Below are 16,580 nucleotides of genomic sequence, written 5' to 3' on the forward strand. Positions count from 1 at the left end.
GTGAAGATGTAATAGAGGAGGAAGTAGACAACCATACAGCCTACTTACAGCTGGCCGCGAGTTCTTTTTGTTTTGCAGTAAATGCCCAAATCTATATGATAGAAGTGTTGGTGTCAGATAGCACATTTTTAAAAAAATGGATGAATATTTAAGTGATGAAATATGTACTTAATATTAAGCTACACTTAGGCTTTGATCATGCCTTTGGTGTGGCATATACCTTTTGGAAGAACATGTAAAATGGCAAACCTAGAAACTAAGGTAATGCCTGGATATATTCTATAACTGCCTGGTTATAATAAAACTTAGATTAGACCATAAGGGCCTTTGAAATGGCAACATTTGTACAGGAAGGACTAGGTGTTTGACAGTACTGTAGGAGTACAAGAAGGATATTTTCCATCAGTTTGATATACAGCATGTTTTGCAGAAAGTAAAACTTTTATATTCTATATATGTGCTATAATGAGGTGAGCAAACTGCGGCTTTCTCCACTCTGTTAATCAGAAAAGCTCTAGAAGTGGCAGAGGAAAGTTACCAGTCCATCTCCCATTGCCTTAGGTGTGCCATTCTTTAAAGGGAGAAGCAGAGGGGACTTTTCCAGTAAAGTTAATAAATAGGGATGGAGGAGGGAGGGTAAGTGTTTCCCTCTCTGGGGTGTCTATCATTCCCACACCAAGGAGGTTGCTAAGCCTTCTTTGACTTTCCCATTTCTGTTTCAGTACATCAATATGAAGTTAATAGCAGGAATCTGCTGAAGATATAGTAGTGGTGATTTTTTTTACCCAATATTAACCATTTTTATTACAAAGATACTTGAAATGTGGCCTTTCAGCAATATCTGATGTTGATTACTTACCTTTTTTGTTTATTACTAGTTAAAACAAATACAAGGTAGCTGTATATAGTATATTAAATGTTGCAACTGCTTTGCACATCTTTCTTTTGCAGTGCTTACTTGAAAATATATTTCCTCCTTTTTCATTTTTCTTTGGTGGTGGTAGGGTCTTGGATTTCTTTTTCACTCTTAACTAAAAAAAACCTAAAACACTCTCTACTCAGCAGTAGCAGTGGTTACACCTGACCGAAGCCCGCGGCCTACGTCTGCTCCAGCCATCGCTCAGAGCCACTTAGCTGAACCAACTCCACCAGCTGTACCTGATAGCAAGGAACCAGCAGTCACTAAACCCGAGAAGGAAATCATTAGAAAAGAAGTAAAAGTTGAAGAAACTCCACCAGAGAAGTCGAAAACAGAGTTAACCGAAGGAGTCCAGGTGTGTTAAACCACCACCTTTAAACATATATCTACATGAGAAAAGTATGAAGGTGAAGTGTCCTTAGTGTGGGTTTTGAAATTCTTCTTGATTTCCAGAACAAGATGATATATGACATGTTCCAATGCAAGAAATTTATAGACCATTATAGATAATTCAAAACAATAAGAGAAACAGGATACATTCAGCCATTTCCCCCCTGTTTTTAACCCTCCTTGTGCTTCCAGGATTGATAAGGCTCAGTGCAATGACAGCAGAAACCAAAATTCCTCTGCCAGAATCTCCCAGAAATAGCAAACAGCCTGTATATTCTGTAGCTTCCTTATTTGCATATAAATAATCCACTGCCTTTTGTTTCTAAAACCTACTGCAGTCCAGTCCTTTGCAACTTTATGAACTGAAGGGAAATATCTTCCACTTATTCTTCTCCATGGTCTCTGTTACACAAATGAATCATCTTGTGCCTGTACAGCCATGTATTCGGAAACCGCTAGAGCGAAACTCTCCTTTAGGCAGGAGCCACCCACCCTCTGGTGCATACTCCTGATACCTTCCCACCTAATCACAGTTCTGTTTCAACTGTCATGTTAACATCATCATTGGAAACTTGCTCTACAGAGTCTTGAGCTTGCGTGAGGGATACTGTTTTTTTATGTCCCCTATTTCTTATTTTTATATTTTCTCTTTAGTTTTATTCAGGTTTTGTTTAATTGGATTCCTCATTTGCATAGCCATTCCTGTTGCCTTCTCTGGCTCTTGAATTGTGATGCCCAGTAGTGGACACAGTATCCAGGTGAGGTCTAACCAAAGCAGAATAGAGTGGCACTGTTACTTTCCTCTAGGCACTATACTCCTATTGATGCAGGGTAGAATCATAGAATCAGAGAGTTGGAAGAGACCACAAGGGCCATCCAGTCCAACCCCCTGCCATGCAGGAAATCACAATCAAAGCATCCCCAACAGATGGCCATCCAGCCTCTGTTTGAAGACCTCTAAGGAAGGAGACTCCACTACACTCCGAGGGAGTTTGTTCCACTGTCGAACAGCCCTTATTGTCAGGAAGTTCCTCCTAATGTTGAGATGGAATCTCTTTTCTTGTAGTTTGCATCCATTCTTCCGCATTCTAGTCTCTGGAGCAGCAGGAAACAAGCTTGCTCCCTCATCAATATGACATCCCTTCAAATATTTAAACAGGGCTATCATATCACCTCTTAACCTTCTCTTCTCCAGGCTAAACATCCCCAGCTCCCTAAGTCATTCCTCATAGGACATGGTTTCCAGACCTTTCACCATTTTAGTTGCCCTCCTTTGGACACGCTCCAGTTTCTCAGTGTCCTTTTTTAATTGTGTCCAGAACTGGACGCAATATTCCAGGTGGGGTCTGACCAGAGCAGAATATAGTGGCACTATTACTTCCCTTGATCTAGATACTATACTTCTATTGATGCAGCCTAAAATCGCATTGGCCTTGTTAGCTGCCGCATCGCACTGTTGACTCATGTTCAGCTTATGGTCTACTTGGACTCCTAGATCACTTTCACACGGAGTTTCATTCAGCCAGGTGTCCCCCATCCTATATCTGTGCTTTTCATTTTTCAGCCCTAAGTGCAGTACCTTACATTTCTCCGTGTTGAATTTCATTTTGTTAGCTTTGGCTCAGTTTTCTAGTCCGTTCCGGTCATTTTGAATCTTGATCCTGTCCTCTGGGGTATTAGCTACATCTCCTAATTTGGTGTCATATGCAAATTTGATAAGTATTCCCCCAATTTTATCCTCCAAGTCATTGATAAAGATGTTGAATAGCACTGGGCCCAGGACAGAGCCCTGTGGGACCCCACTGGTCACTTGTCTCCAGGATGAAAAGGAGCCATTGTTGAGCACCCTTTGGGTTCAGCCAGTCAACCAATTACAAATCCATGTAACAGTTGCCTTGTCTAGCCCATATTTTACAAGCTTGTTTGCAAGAATATCATGGGGAACTTTGTCAAAGGCCTTCTGAAATCAAGATATATTATATCCACAGCATTCCCTTCATCTAACAAGCTGGTAATTTTATCAAAAAAAAGAGATCAGGTTTGTCTGGCATGACTTCTTTCTCTGAAACCCGTGTTGACTTTTTGTGATTATGGAATTGTCTTCTAAATGTTCACAGACTCTCTGCTTAATGATCTGCTCTAGAATCATTCCTGGTATTGATGTCAGACTAACTGGACAATAATTGTTGGGATCCTCTTTTTTCCCCTTTTTGAAGATGGGGACAATGTTTGCCCTTCTCCAGTCTGCTGGGACTTCTCCTGTTCTCCAGGAGTTCTGAAAGATTATTGCCAATGGTTCCGATATAATATTTGCCAGTTCTTTTAATACCCTTGGATGTAGCTCATCTGGACCTGGAGACTTATATTTGTTTAGGTTAACCAGGTATTCCTGTACTGTCTCTTTACTTATTCTGTGCTGAAATTCCTCTTTTCTGTCCTCTGCTCCATTATCCTCAGGTTGAGCACCCTTTACCTTTTCTGAGAAGACTGTAGCAAAAAAGGTGTTGAGTAATTCTGCCTTTTCTCTGTCCCCTGTTAGCATTTTGCTATCTTCTGCACGCAGTGGCCCTACCATTTCCTTCTTCTTCTTTTTGCTGCGGACATATCCAAAAAAGCCCTTTTTGTTCTTCTTAACGTCTCTAGCAAGCCTGAGTTCATTCTGTGATTTGGCTTTCCTGACTTTATCCCTACACAGGCTCGCTATTAGTTTGTATTCCTCTTTGGTGATTTCCCCATTTTTCCATTTCTTATACATGTCCCTTTTAAAACTTCGCTCAGTTGAAAGTTCTTTAGTCATCCATCCTGGTTTCTTGAGACATCTCCCATTTTTCTTCCTCATTGGAACTGTTTGAAACTGTGCCTTCAGTATCCCCCTTTTAAGAAACTCCCATCCATCTTGAACTCTTTTAGTATTGCTGACCATGGGATCACCCTCAATACTTCTCTAAGTTTACTGAAATCCGCTCTCCTAAAGTCTAGAATGCATGTCTGACTATGCCTGGCTTCTCCTTTCCATTGTATAACAAACTCCAGGAGAACATGGTCACTTCCACCTAAGGATCCCACCACTTGCACTCCATTAACTAGGCCATCTCTGTTGGTTAGGATCAGATCCAAAATAGCTGATCCCCTTGTTGCCTCTTCCACCTTTTGGACAATGAAGTTGTCTCCAAGGCAAGTGAGGAATTTGCTAGACCTTGAGGATTTGGCTGAGTTTGACTTCCAGCAAATATCAGGATAGTTGAAGTCACCCATCACTACTACATCTCTCCTTTCTGAATGTGTGGTCATCTGTTCTAGAAAGACATCATCCAATTCCTCAGTCTGACTTGGGGGTCTGTAGTAGACTCCCACCATAACATCCTTGTTGTTTCCCTGCCCTTTAATTTTTATCCAGATGCTCTCCACCTGGCTTCCAGGATTGATGTCCTGGATCTCTTCACTGGTGTAAATGTCCCTGACATGTAAGGCTATTCCTCCTCCTTTCCTGTTTGGCCTGTTTCTCTTAAAAAGGTTATACCCCTCTATTTCTACATTCCAATCATGATACTCATCCCACCAGGTTTCAGTGATGCCTATTATATCATATTTGCTTTGTTGTACTAGGAGTTCAAATTCAGCTTGTTTATTTCCCATACTCTGTGCATTAGTGTAGATACATTTAAGACCATGTGTTCCCTTTACTTGCTGCCTGTGCAAACATTTTTTCTCCCACTGTTGGGTCCTTGCACTGTTTGTCTTGTTCCCTCTATGACAGTTTGGCTATTTTCTCCATCCCTGCTGTCTCCCTCCCCCACATAACTCAGTGTAAAGCCCTCCTGATCAAATTCTTGAGACTATTGGCAAAAACGGTTTTGCCAACTGGCGTGAGATGCAACCCATCCCTTGCCAGAAGTCCCTCCTCATGGAACCGTAGCCCATGGTCCAAGAATCCAAACCGTTCTTGGCAGCACCATCTACGGAGCCAGTTATTTACATCTGCTATTTTCTTTTCCCTTCCTGGACCATGCCCTTCAGCTTTGAGAAGAGATGAGATGACAACCTGTGCATTCATCTCTTTCAACTTCCTACCCAAAGCCTCATAATCCCTTATGATATTCTGAAGGCTGTGCCTTGCAGTATCATTGGTTCCCACATGAACCAAAAGAAAGGGATAATGGTCAGTAGGCTTGACAAGTCTTGTCAGCCTCTCCATCACATCACGGATCTTTGCCCCAGGAAGACAGCACACCTCCCAAGACATCTTGTCAGGCCCACAAACCACTGGTTCAGTGCCTCTCAGCAAAGAGTCCCCCACGACCACCACACGCCTCTTCCGAGGCTTAGCAGAGGCTGTTCCTTTTGGTGGAGCTCTCTCGGTCCCCTGTCTGTCCCCGAGGTCTGTCCCTGCTGCTGTTCCTCATCATCCCTGATAGTAGAGAGAGGCTAAAATCGATTCTGCAGCTTCAAGCTTACAGAATGTTCCTTGGTTTCCCTACTTCTGTGTGTGACCTCCTCTAACTATCTACTTCTGTTGTGTTTGTAGTAGCCTCCTCTTCCCCAGCAACTTCCTCTGTGTGTTTCCTGTCCAGGGAAACCTCTTGCTCCCTATGATGCTGAAGTGTAGCGACCTGGGCCTTCAACTGCTGTATTTTCTCTTCTGACAGGGCCACCAACTTGCACTTAGTGCAGGTGAAGTTCCCCACATCTCTAGGCAAGAAGACAAACATCCCACAAGTGTTGCAGGTGACTGCAGCAGGGCCTTCAGTGTCCATACTGAGAAGTCTTAAAGAGACACTGAAACAAGACTGTGGGCTTCCCGTGCTAAACTTGGCCTTTGTCCCCAAGCTCTGTCACTGAGTTCAAGTTACTGGGCCTATAGTTATGTAGAGCTCCTGGCTACTAGCTCCTTCCAGAGGAAAGTCTCTGACTCACTTCCTCTGAGGAAAAGTCCCCACAAGCCCCTTAAGGAAAAAAAGGGAAAAGAAAAGTTAAAAAATTAAAGAGCCCCCCCTCCAACAATGTTCTCAGGTCAGCTTCTCCTCTATTCTCCAAAACCTCCCTGACTATATAGAAAAATTAAAATTCTCTGCCAGCTTTCTGTAGAATTTAGGGTTCAGACTCCTCTCAGCAGTGACTCCCAGAATGCACTAGCTCAAAGTATAAGGATAGATCTCACCAAAGCACATGGAGAAGAAAACCAGCCCTTTCCTCTTGGAAGGAATGAACTAGAATTGTCGTGTGTTCAGCTTGTGGTCTACAAACACTCTTAGGTCCCTATCACATGTACTTTTGTCAAACTAGGTGTTCCCCATTCTATATCTGTGCATTTCATTTTTTCTGCCTGAGGGTAATACTTTACATTTCTCTTGGTTGACATTTATTTTGTTAGTTTGGGTTCAGCTTTCTAATTAGTTACTGTCATTTTGAACTCAGATCGTGTCCTCTGGAATATTAGCTACCCCTCACAATTTGGTGTCATCTGCAAATTTGATAAGCATGTTGTCTATTTCATCATCCAAGTCATTGATAAAGATATTGAATAGCACTGGGACCAGGACAGAACCTTGTGGCACCCCACTAGCCACTTTTTCTCCAGGATGAAGAGAAAGCATTGGTGAGCCAATTACAAATTCACCTAACAGTCAGACTGTGTAGTCCACATTTTACTAGCTTTTTTGTAAGAATATCATGGGGGACCTTGTCAGAGCCCTTACTGAAATCAAGATATGCTACATCCATAGCATTTCCTCCATCTACTAAGTTTGAAACTTGATAAAAAAAGAGATAAGGTTAATCTGTCGTGACTTGTTTTTTTAGAAACTCATGTTGACTTTTGTGATCACAACTTTCTTAATTGAGGGTCAAAAGTCTTATCCAACATGTCTGGGTGCTGGGATACATGAAGAGTACAAACTGAAGAGGTTGCTGTTCTACATGGTCTCCACCACCTTTATGACACCTTGGGCTCTTTAGAACTGGTCTGGACCCATATTTACTCCAGAGGTCATGACATGTTGGTCCATATCTACAACCTCAATTTCTCACTGTCTGGAAAGCTCTTCATGTGTTCCCAAAATTGTTTTTTGACAAGACTACTCAGGTGGTTACAGATAGAACAGTGGCTTTCTATCCCAACAAACAAGGAGGAATGCTTTCCCAGACCCTACGTCAGCTCACTGTCTGGTTCTAGAACTGGTGCATTTGCAGGAGCAAATTACTGTTAGCAGTGCACTTGCAAGGCAGACCTTTTCCTCACAGATTACTTCAGCAGGGTGACCTCTTTCTCCCCGTGAGAGGAAGATTGACTCAGCCCTCCTGCAATAACTATTCTGTCTCAGGGGCACATCTGAGATAGACTTCTTCACATTCCCTGCATATACCCAGTGAGCTCGATTCTGCAGCAGAGGCCATTGAAACAAGGTCTCCCTATGAGACTTCTTTCTTTTCACATGGAATAATTAAAAAGATTGTATGTACAGCGCTGTGTAAATTTACAGCACTTCATAAATAAAGGTTAATAATAATAATAATGATAATGATAATAATAATGGAATAGATGTCTGCTGTTTACTATCCCTCCCTTTCCCCACAGGGGTCATAATAAATGTCCAGAGCAAATGTTATTTTGATCACCCCATTTTGCCCCATCAATCATGGTTCTCTAATCCTTTTGGGTTGTCTAGTGACACCTTCTACCACTTCCTGTGCTGCCCAGATCTTCTGTCTCTGCAAAACAAAAAAAATATTCCACCCAGATGTAGCCTCTGTCAGGCTCACTGCTTGGTGCATCTGCCCTCCCCTGAGCTTTCAAAGAACAGCAGGGAAGTAATGTTTGCCCTCTGCAAGCCATTGGTGACATGTTCCTAAGAAATCCAAGAGGACTGTCTTTTTATCCATTCTGTAGTGCAAAGGTGTGTCACTGGGGAAGTTCTTCCTCATTTCTTCTTTGATTTCTTATGTCTCTGCAAGCCAAGACTATTTCCTACTTCTCCTTGAGGGTCTACCTGGTGGCTATCTCCACTCATTTCAAGCTGCAAGATACCCTTTCTTGGTTGGTCCACTCAAATAGAAGGACCATTTTGAATGACTGCATGCACCTTCAGCATCCAGTCTTTTCCTGTTCACTTGGAAAGTAGCCTTCTTAGTTGCCATTATATCTACTTGTAGAGCCAGCAAACTGGCAACCTTAAGGATGGACACCCTTTACTTATGCTTTCATAGGGACAAGATGGTCTCTCTACAGGCACCTCCTTCCTGTCTAAAATGGTGTTCACCTTTTATCTCAACTAGCCCTTGGTTCTTGGACTTCCATTCAATTGCCATCCTCTGACCTTGAACTTTCTCTCCATACCTTAGATTTTAGGACACTCATATGTCACATGGACAAAATAGTTCCAGTGAACTTTTCACCTATTTGTTACGTGTGGTATAAGAAAGGCAGTGTAATCTGAACCTTGGGTGGTGGATTCTGTCTACCTTGCAATACACCCTTGCTGAGAAACCTCTTCCACAAGGGGCTAAAGGTAATTAGACTTGAGCAGTGGCTACCTCGTTAGCGTATCTCAGAGGGATTCCTCTCCTAGATATCTGGTAAGCAGCTGCATAGTTGAACCATCTATATTCCTGTCTCACTATAGACTGGATGCTCACTCAAACTCTGATGCGTCTTTTATTAATGCAGTACTGTCATCAGTCCTGACATGACTCATCATCTTCAGTGAATTAGCATGCCAATATGTGTGAGTCACAGAGACCATGAAGAAGAACAAGTTGTCCATCTGTAACTATGGATCTTTCAGTGGTCATCTGTGCCTTCATGCAACCTGCTCTCCTCCTCTTTTCATGATATTCTACTCCAGGCTTCTCACTGAAAGACTTGGAACTGGAATAGGAATGAATTCCACATATCCAGCAAGTGAGAGGGCAGGATTCCCACCACAATGCAGCTCTAGAAACTTTTGAAGATCCCTGTACAGGTGAAGAATATATGAGTGTACAGACAAGCACTCAAAGAACCACAGTTACAAATAGGCAACCTGTTTTTTCCTTCCCAGAAGCTGGACTGCAAACTGTTGGACTAAACAGCAATCCCAAATGAATGCACCAACTGAGCCAAATCAGTACCACAGGTTTCCTTTTCAATGCAATATTGCTTTCTCACATTTGTACTTATTTTTGAGGGACCCAGGAACTTTGCATGTTAGTCTAAATGATATTTATTAGCAAGACTATTTATTGAAAAGCATAGTTACAACAAAAACATGGGAAGAAGTGTTTAAAAAGCCGAATTCAAAATAAAAATTTAAAAAGTGATGTTGAATTAACAAAATAGCACTTTAAGGTATGATGTTACTTATTTCTCAACTGCATGAGAATTGCTGCATGTTTAACAGTGTTTCAAAAACGCATCACTGTTTTTGAAATATAGTTGTCTCTAAAGCACTACTAACAAAAATGTTTTTACCCTTTTTATTTTTTAACAAATGTGGGGAAAGTGCATATTGAAATATCAGTACCCACCACAAATGGTGATTGAAATCAAGTTTGTCTGGTTAGGTTTCTTGTATAATTTATTTATTTAAAGAGAGAGGGGGAAGGCTAAAATAGTTTTAAAATAAATAAATTTATTTTTGTCTTCTTTTAATTATTACAAAACAGCAGCATGCAGGAAAAGAGGAAGAACCGATAAGAATGAGGAAGGTTAGCTGTTTTTTCACTTCCATCATGGCAAAATTATCACTCATGCATATGTATTTAAAAAGACAGTGTTCTTGCTTCTTCATTTGCATTTATTTTAATTAGTAGCTGTTGCTTGTCTGTAGAATGGCCAGTTCTGTCCCAAATGAACTGGAGAATGTATTTTAAAAGTTATTTTTAGAACCATACTGCATATTATGGATTTCCCAGTTCTTTTTTTAAAGAAATTAAATTATTCATCTTTGAGAACTGTGAACAATCAGCATTTGAGGGACAAAATAACTTGTTACTGTAAAAGTAAAGAAAACTGTTTACATTGTAAATTTAAGCCTAGGTATATAGCATACTAATTTTCATAAATACTTTTAAAAAATCATTTTTAGATGTGGTGCCTTGAGGACAGTTTTGATGTCCTGCGTAGCTATATCACTGAAATGTATAGACTTTTACAAAGAAAGTAGTAGATCCTTTCTTTGTGGAAGGCAGACAATGTATACAATGCAAACAGGACAGTGAAGCTCTGGGGACTGTCTTTTTAAGGATATCTCATTACATTCTTCTATGATTCATAAACAAGGCCTTACATTTTTCTTAAATTCTTTCCATGACCATGTGGCTCTGTATTTAACACCTCCTTGGCATACCACAGCTCTCCAAATGTTAATTTAACCTTTTTTGGTTTCCAATTTGCAAATTCCTGCAAGAACAACCTTCTTAATTTTTTTGTGCTTATTTGTTTGTTCCCCCCCTTCTTTCACTTTCACAGAAAAGATCAAAGAGACTAGATGGTGAAAACATTTATATAAGACATAGCAATTTAATGTTGGAGGTTTGTATGAATTTGAAGCTTATTTCAGTTGTGTTTGCCTGGACCTTCTGCATTCTTTGCTAAACTCTTTTCCCCCCTCTGCTGCTACATTTGTTTTTTGTTTTGTTTTCGCATGCTCTTGCATGAAGTTGTGAAAAATAGGCTTTTGCATGCCAATAAACATGACATTTATGCAATCATTTTTCCTACCTTTTAGATTTTTTCCTGTTGTGTTTTCCTGATAATATATGATTGGGAATGCTGTTCACTTAACCATCTGTCTAAAATCTCAATAACCTGATTACCTGGTTATTTTTAAACAGTAGTCTTCAAACCACGGCCCTACAATGGAGTGATTTCAAAGTTTGTCATGCCATTCTCTTATCCTAGAATAGGGGTAGGTTAACTAAAGCCCTGCACTCCTACCTGTCTCTTTTCTGGCTGTTACTCGTGTGACTTTTAATCCCTCCAAACTCCCTGTTAGCCCTTTTCTTTTTCCAAAAGACATTGAAATGGCTATCCTGAAAGCCTGTTGGAGTCACCAGGTTTTACATAGGTCACAGGGAGTTCAAGATGGATGGGAGTTTCTAAAAAGGGAGATACTGAAGGCACAATTTCAAACAGTTCCAATGAGGAAGAAAAATGGGAGATGTCTCAAGAAACCAGGATGGATGACTAAAGAACTTTCAACTGAGCTAAGTTTTAAACGGAACATGTATAAGAAATGGAAAAAGAGGGAAATCACCAAAGAGGAATTCAAACAAATAGCGAGCCTGTGTAGAGATAAAGTCAGAAAAGCTAAAGCGCAGAATGAACTTAGGCTTGCTAGAGAGGTTAAGAAGAACAAAAAGGGCTTTTTTGGATATGTCCGCAGCAAAAGGAAGAAGAAGGAAATGGTAGTGCCACTGCGTGGAGAAGATGGCAAAATGCTAACAGGAGACAGAGAAAAGGCAGAATTACTCAACACCTTCTATGCCTCAGTCTTCTCACACAAGGCAAAGGGAGCTCAACCTGAGGATAATGGAGCAGAAGACAGATTACGGGAATTTCAGTACAGAATAAGTAAAGAGATAGTAGAGGAATACCTTGTTAATCTAAATGAATTTAAGTCTCCAGGACCAGATGAACTCCATCCAAGGGTATTAAAAGAACTGGCAAATGTAATATCGAGCCATTGGCAATAATCTTTGAGAACTCCTGGAGAACAGGAGAAGTCCCAGCAGACTGGAGGAGGGCAAACGTTGTCCCGATCTTCAAAAAGAGGAAAAAAGAGGATCCCAACAATTATTGTCTAGTTAGTCTGACATCAATCCCAGGAAAGATTCTAGAGCAGATCATTAAACAGAGAGTCTGTGAACATCTAGAAAGCAATTCCATAACCACAAAAAGTCAACACGGGTTTCAGAGAAAGAAGTCATGCCAGACAAAACTGATCTCTTTTTTTTTGATAAAATTACCAGCTTGTTAGATGAAGGGAATGCTGTGGATATAGTATATCTTGATTTCAGTAAGGCCTTTGACAAAGTTCCCAATGATATTCTTGCAAACAAGCTTGTAAAAAGTGGGCTAGACAAGGCAACGGTTACATGGATTTGTAACTGGTTGACTGACCAAACGCAAAGGGTGCTCAACAATGCCTCCTTTTCATCCTAGAGAGAAGTGACCAGTGGGGTCCCACAAGGCTCTGTCCTCGGGCCAGTTCTATTCAACATCTTCATCAATGACTTGGAGGACAAAATTGGGGGCATACTTATCAAATTTGCATATGACACCAAATTAAGAGGAGTAGCTAATACTCCAGAGGACATGATAAAAATTCAAAATGACCTGAACAGACTAGAAAACTGGGCCAAAGCTAACAAAATGAAATTCAACATGGAGAAATGTTAAGGTACTGCACTTAGGGCGGAAAAATGAAAAGCACAGATATAGGATGGGGACACCTGTCTGAATGAAACTAGGTGTGAAAGGGATTTAGGAGTCCAAGTAGACCACAAGTTGAACATGAGTCAACAGTGTGACGTGGCAGCTAACAAGGCCAATGTGATTTTAGGCTGCATCAATAGAAGTATAGTGTCTAGATCCAGGGAAGTAATAGTGCCACTCTATTCTGCTCTAGTCAGGCCCCACCTGGAATACTGTGTCCAGTTCTGGGCACCACAGTTTAAAAAGGACATTGAGAAATGAGAGTGTCCAAAGGAGGGCGACTAAAATGGTGAATAGTCTGGAAACCATGTCCTATGAGGAACGACTTAGGGAGCTGGGGATGTTTAGCCTGGAGAAGAGAAGGTTAAGAGGTGATATGATAGCCCTGTTTAAATATTTGAAGGGATGTCATATTGATGAGGGAGCAAGCTTGTTTCCTGCTGCTCCAGAGACTAGAATGCGGAAGAATGGATGCAAACTACAGGAAAAGAGATTCCACCTCAACATTAGGAGGAACTTCCTGACAGTAAGGGCTGTTCGACAGTGGAACAAACTCCCTCGAAGTGTAGTGGAGTCTCCTTCCTTAGAGGTCTTCAAACAGAAGCTGGATGGCCATCTGTCTGGGATGCTTTGATTGTGATTTCCTGCATGGCAGGGGGTTGGACTGGATGGCCCTTGCGGTCTCTTCCAACTCTATGATTCTAATGTCAAAATGTACCTGTTTTTCAAAACTAGTAGAGCCAGCCACTTCTGGTTTTGATTTTTTCTCTCCCATTTTTTAAATGTTCGGGCACTGGAATATTGGCCCCTTGACTAGTTGGTGCTCAGACTTACAACAGTGGTCCATTCCTACCCTAGAGAGTGAATTTCAGGTCGTGCCCTAGGTAGAGAATAAATAGAAGGCATAGAAAGCATACATGGGCGGGTTATAGACCGCCCATTTGGGGCGGGCTGCACCCGCCCCTTTCCCCGCTGTATCCGGGCCTCAGTGTGCAGAGCGGCAGCCGCTGAGGCCCCCCTCCGCCGCTTTTCAGGCTGCGGGGAAGCAGCAAAACGCCGCTTCCCCGCAGCCTGAAAAGGGGTGTCCTTGGGGCTTCAAGCCCCAAGGACACCCCACGGCGGCAGGGAGGGGGAGAAAGGGGCCGCTTGGCCCCTTTCTTCCTTGCTTCGCTGGGCGCAGCCGTCTGAAGGCTGCGCCCAGCGAAGCAAAGCGACGCCTCAAACCAGGAAGGAGCTCCGAAACAGAGCTCCTTCCTGGTTCGTGCAAAGGGCGCCCTAGGCGCCCTGGCGTGGAGCGAGGACGTCACGTCTGCACCGCCCTGTGTAGAGGCGGCACGGCCGTGACGTCCTCATGACGGCGGCCATCTGGAATGGCCGCCGTCATTTTTTACGCGCAGAGCGCGTATTAGGGTTAGGGAGGTGCAGAAGCACCGCACCTCCCTAACCCTAGTACGCACTCCGCGTGTACTTTCATGGCAGTCTATAACCCGCCATAGTGGTGCCTAGTGATTTAGACCTTTTAAAAAATCTCACTAAGAAACAGAAGATAATCTTTCTCACACTCAACACAGCTGCAGAAACACCTTAATTCTTTTCAGTCCATTGAATTATACTGAGAACACATGTGGCCTACACATTTCCTATATGTTATAGTTTCCATTAGAATTATAGGCATTTAAGATTTTTTTTCCTCCTCAGAGGGAGCAGGTATATTTTAAAAGAATAGAGGGACTTTGGGACATCAAGGCATGGGAGGATCTAAATACACCATTGCGTGTTGATCAAAGGAAGCTACCTCAGATCCAGAATACAGCCATGTTCAGCTCAATATGTGCAATGGCTGACTTTATCTTTCTAGCTTTCAAACAGGATACTTTTTCAGTCTTACTTGGAAATGCCATAGACTGAATCTTTGAACTTTTGTTGCACATAAAGTACTCTGCCCCTGATTTGCTAAATATGATGCATGAAATACATCCAACTTATAAACAGATAAAAACTGAGATAATTCAAAATCTCAGTGAGATAAAAAGGAACAACAAACAAATTTGGCAATACAGATATTAATATAGTTAGGTAAAGATTATTTCCCCATTTCCACAAACATAACAGATTCTTCAACAGTATATAAAAGCACTGACAATGGCATAAGTTCTTGTAAGTCTCCACAAATTTTGAAGATGAACTAGAATGTCATCACAATAGATTTTTCTTGAAAGTATATTTTACTCAAAGTTTACGGCTCCCTCCACAGTTTGGATCAAGAATCTTCTTGCAAAGTAGTATTCACTGTATGTTGAATGATTCAACTTGAAATTTTATAATTTTGTAATCATTGACATTTTCTGTGACTTTGGTTAAACGGATTTTAATCACCTTGCCTTAAGGGCATACAAGCTCAATTACGTTTTTACACCACAATTACAGGCTCTTGATGATTCTGAACATTCCAATCATATATCATTGATTTGCAAAATGTGTGGCTTCTTATACTGACTCTATTCCTATGTGATATGTGTTTTACTCAGAATTACAGAAACAGCAGCTAATAGGAGGTTTTTTTAACAGTGTCTTTTTAATGCACTTTCTTTTTAAAATTTAAATTTAGTGCTTTGCAGCTTTTGGGTGTGATTGCTACCATGCAGAATTTTGGACATCAGTAAAATGGCCTGTAACCCAGCCAACAAGAGATCATCTGGCAAGAGGCAGTTTTCACCCATGTTCTTTTAGTCCCACTTTAAGATGATTGTTTAATCTATTATCTCCTCCCAGTAGAACATTTTCAGCTTGATGCACTTTTCTTTGCAGCACTGCCAGACAAGACCCTGTTTCATAGCTCATGTGAACCACTGCTTCTTTGCCCATTTGATGTGATCTTTAACTGTTTTGTTGCAGGTGTCCATATAGAAAAAGAGTTATAAGATACTTTGGAACATCCCCACCCCACACACATTTTTGGCACTGTATGTCATCTGACTGTGTTTAGCATAGAAAACCAATTCATGGAAGAACTAAGACAAAGTGCTTGGCTAATCAGATAAATGAAATTAGCGCAAAAGAAATTAAAAGAAGTGTGCTTGACTTAATTGCCCTCCTCCAAGTTATGCTATTAATGTCATATTTTAAGCCACTGTGCAATGCTTCAAAATGGCAGCACAGTTGCTCTTTCAGACTGGCCATTTTTCTTCTGCACACATTAGCTGGAATAAAACATTGAACATTAGAGTACAACACACTTTCATACTCAGTGATTTGTAACTCTTCCTAAATGTTGCTGGTAATTACTCAATGCAAAGTAGGTACCAGGCTTTATTCAGCAGTGCCTATACCCAGCTGCATTGGTTGTTCCTTGACTTTAATATGTCCCAGACTGTCCAAGAGTGTTCCTTGGCTGTAACCATTAACATTTCCACCGGCTTTTTGTGGTTTCATTACTGCACATTTATTGACTTCATATTTTGGATCCTAAATCCAAGGTGAACTTAAGGTTGAAGGCTTTCAAGGCTGGCATCCATAGTTTTTAGTGGGTTTTTCGGGCTATGTGGCCATGTTCTAGAATAATAATAATAATAATAATAATAATAATAATAATAATAAATTTTATTTTTACCCCGCCTTTCCATAGTTATGATCAAGGCAGCTTACAAAATTTAAAACATTATAATACAAGATAAAAATTCAATATAAAAGTTAAAAGCATTACTACAAGGAACAGGAACAGGAAATCAATAAAATACATATGTGAAGGGCAAAGAGAAAGAGAGATTAATTTACAATGGTCCGGGGTCAAAAGAGAAATAAGGGGCAGGAAAATAAACAATCTAACTAAGGTGGGAAGGCCAACCGAAATAGATACGT

General features: G+C 41.1%; 1 protein-coding gene across 20 annotated transcripts in view; it reads left to right on the plus strand.

Moving 5' to 3' along the window:
- Positions 1 to 16,580, plus strand: part of LOC149305184 (protein 4.1-like) — a 157,554-nt gene that overhangs the window by 93,363 nt on the left and 47,611 nt on the right. For 10 of the 20 annotated variants that reach the window (XM_089478481.1, XM_089478479.1, XM_089478483.1 and 7 more), the window contains 3 exons: positions 1,063 to 1,274; positions 9,950 to 9,991; positions 10,755 to 10,817. In XM_089478481.1, the coding sequence (XP_089334607.1) occupies positions 1,063 to 1,274; positions 9,950 to 9,991; positions 10,755 to 10,817 (317 nt within the window). The remainder of the gene's footprint in view (positions 1 to 1,062; positions 1,275 to 9,949; positions 9,992 to 10,754; positions 10,818 to 16,580) is intronic. The other 10 variants (XM_089478484.1, XM_089478486.1, XM_089478499.1 and 7 more) reach the window with 4 other exon arrangements.

This window comes from Sceloporus occidentalis, unplaced genomic scaffold (genome assembly GCF_023333645.1).
Source record: "Sceloporus occidentalis isolate IW3139 unplaced genomic scaffold, rSceOcc1.0.p SCAF_13, whole genome shotgun sequence".
Taxonomy (NCBI): domain Eukaryota; kingdom Metazoa; phylum Chordata; class Lepidosauria; order Squamata; family Phrynosomatidae; genus Sceloporus; species Sceloporus occidentalis.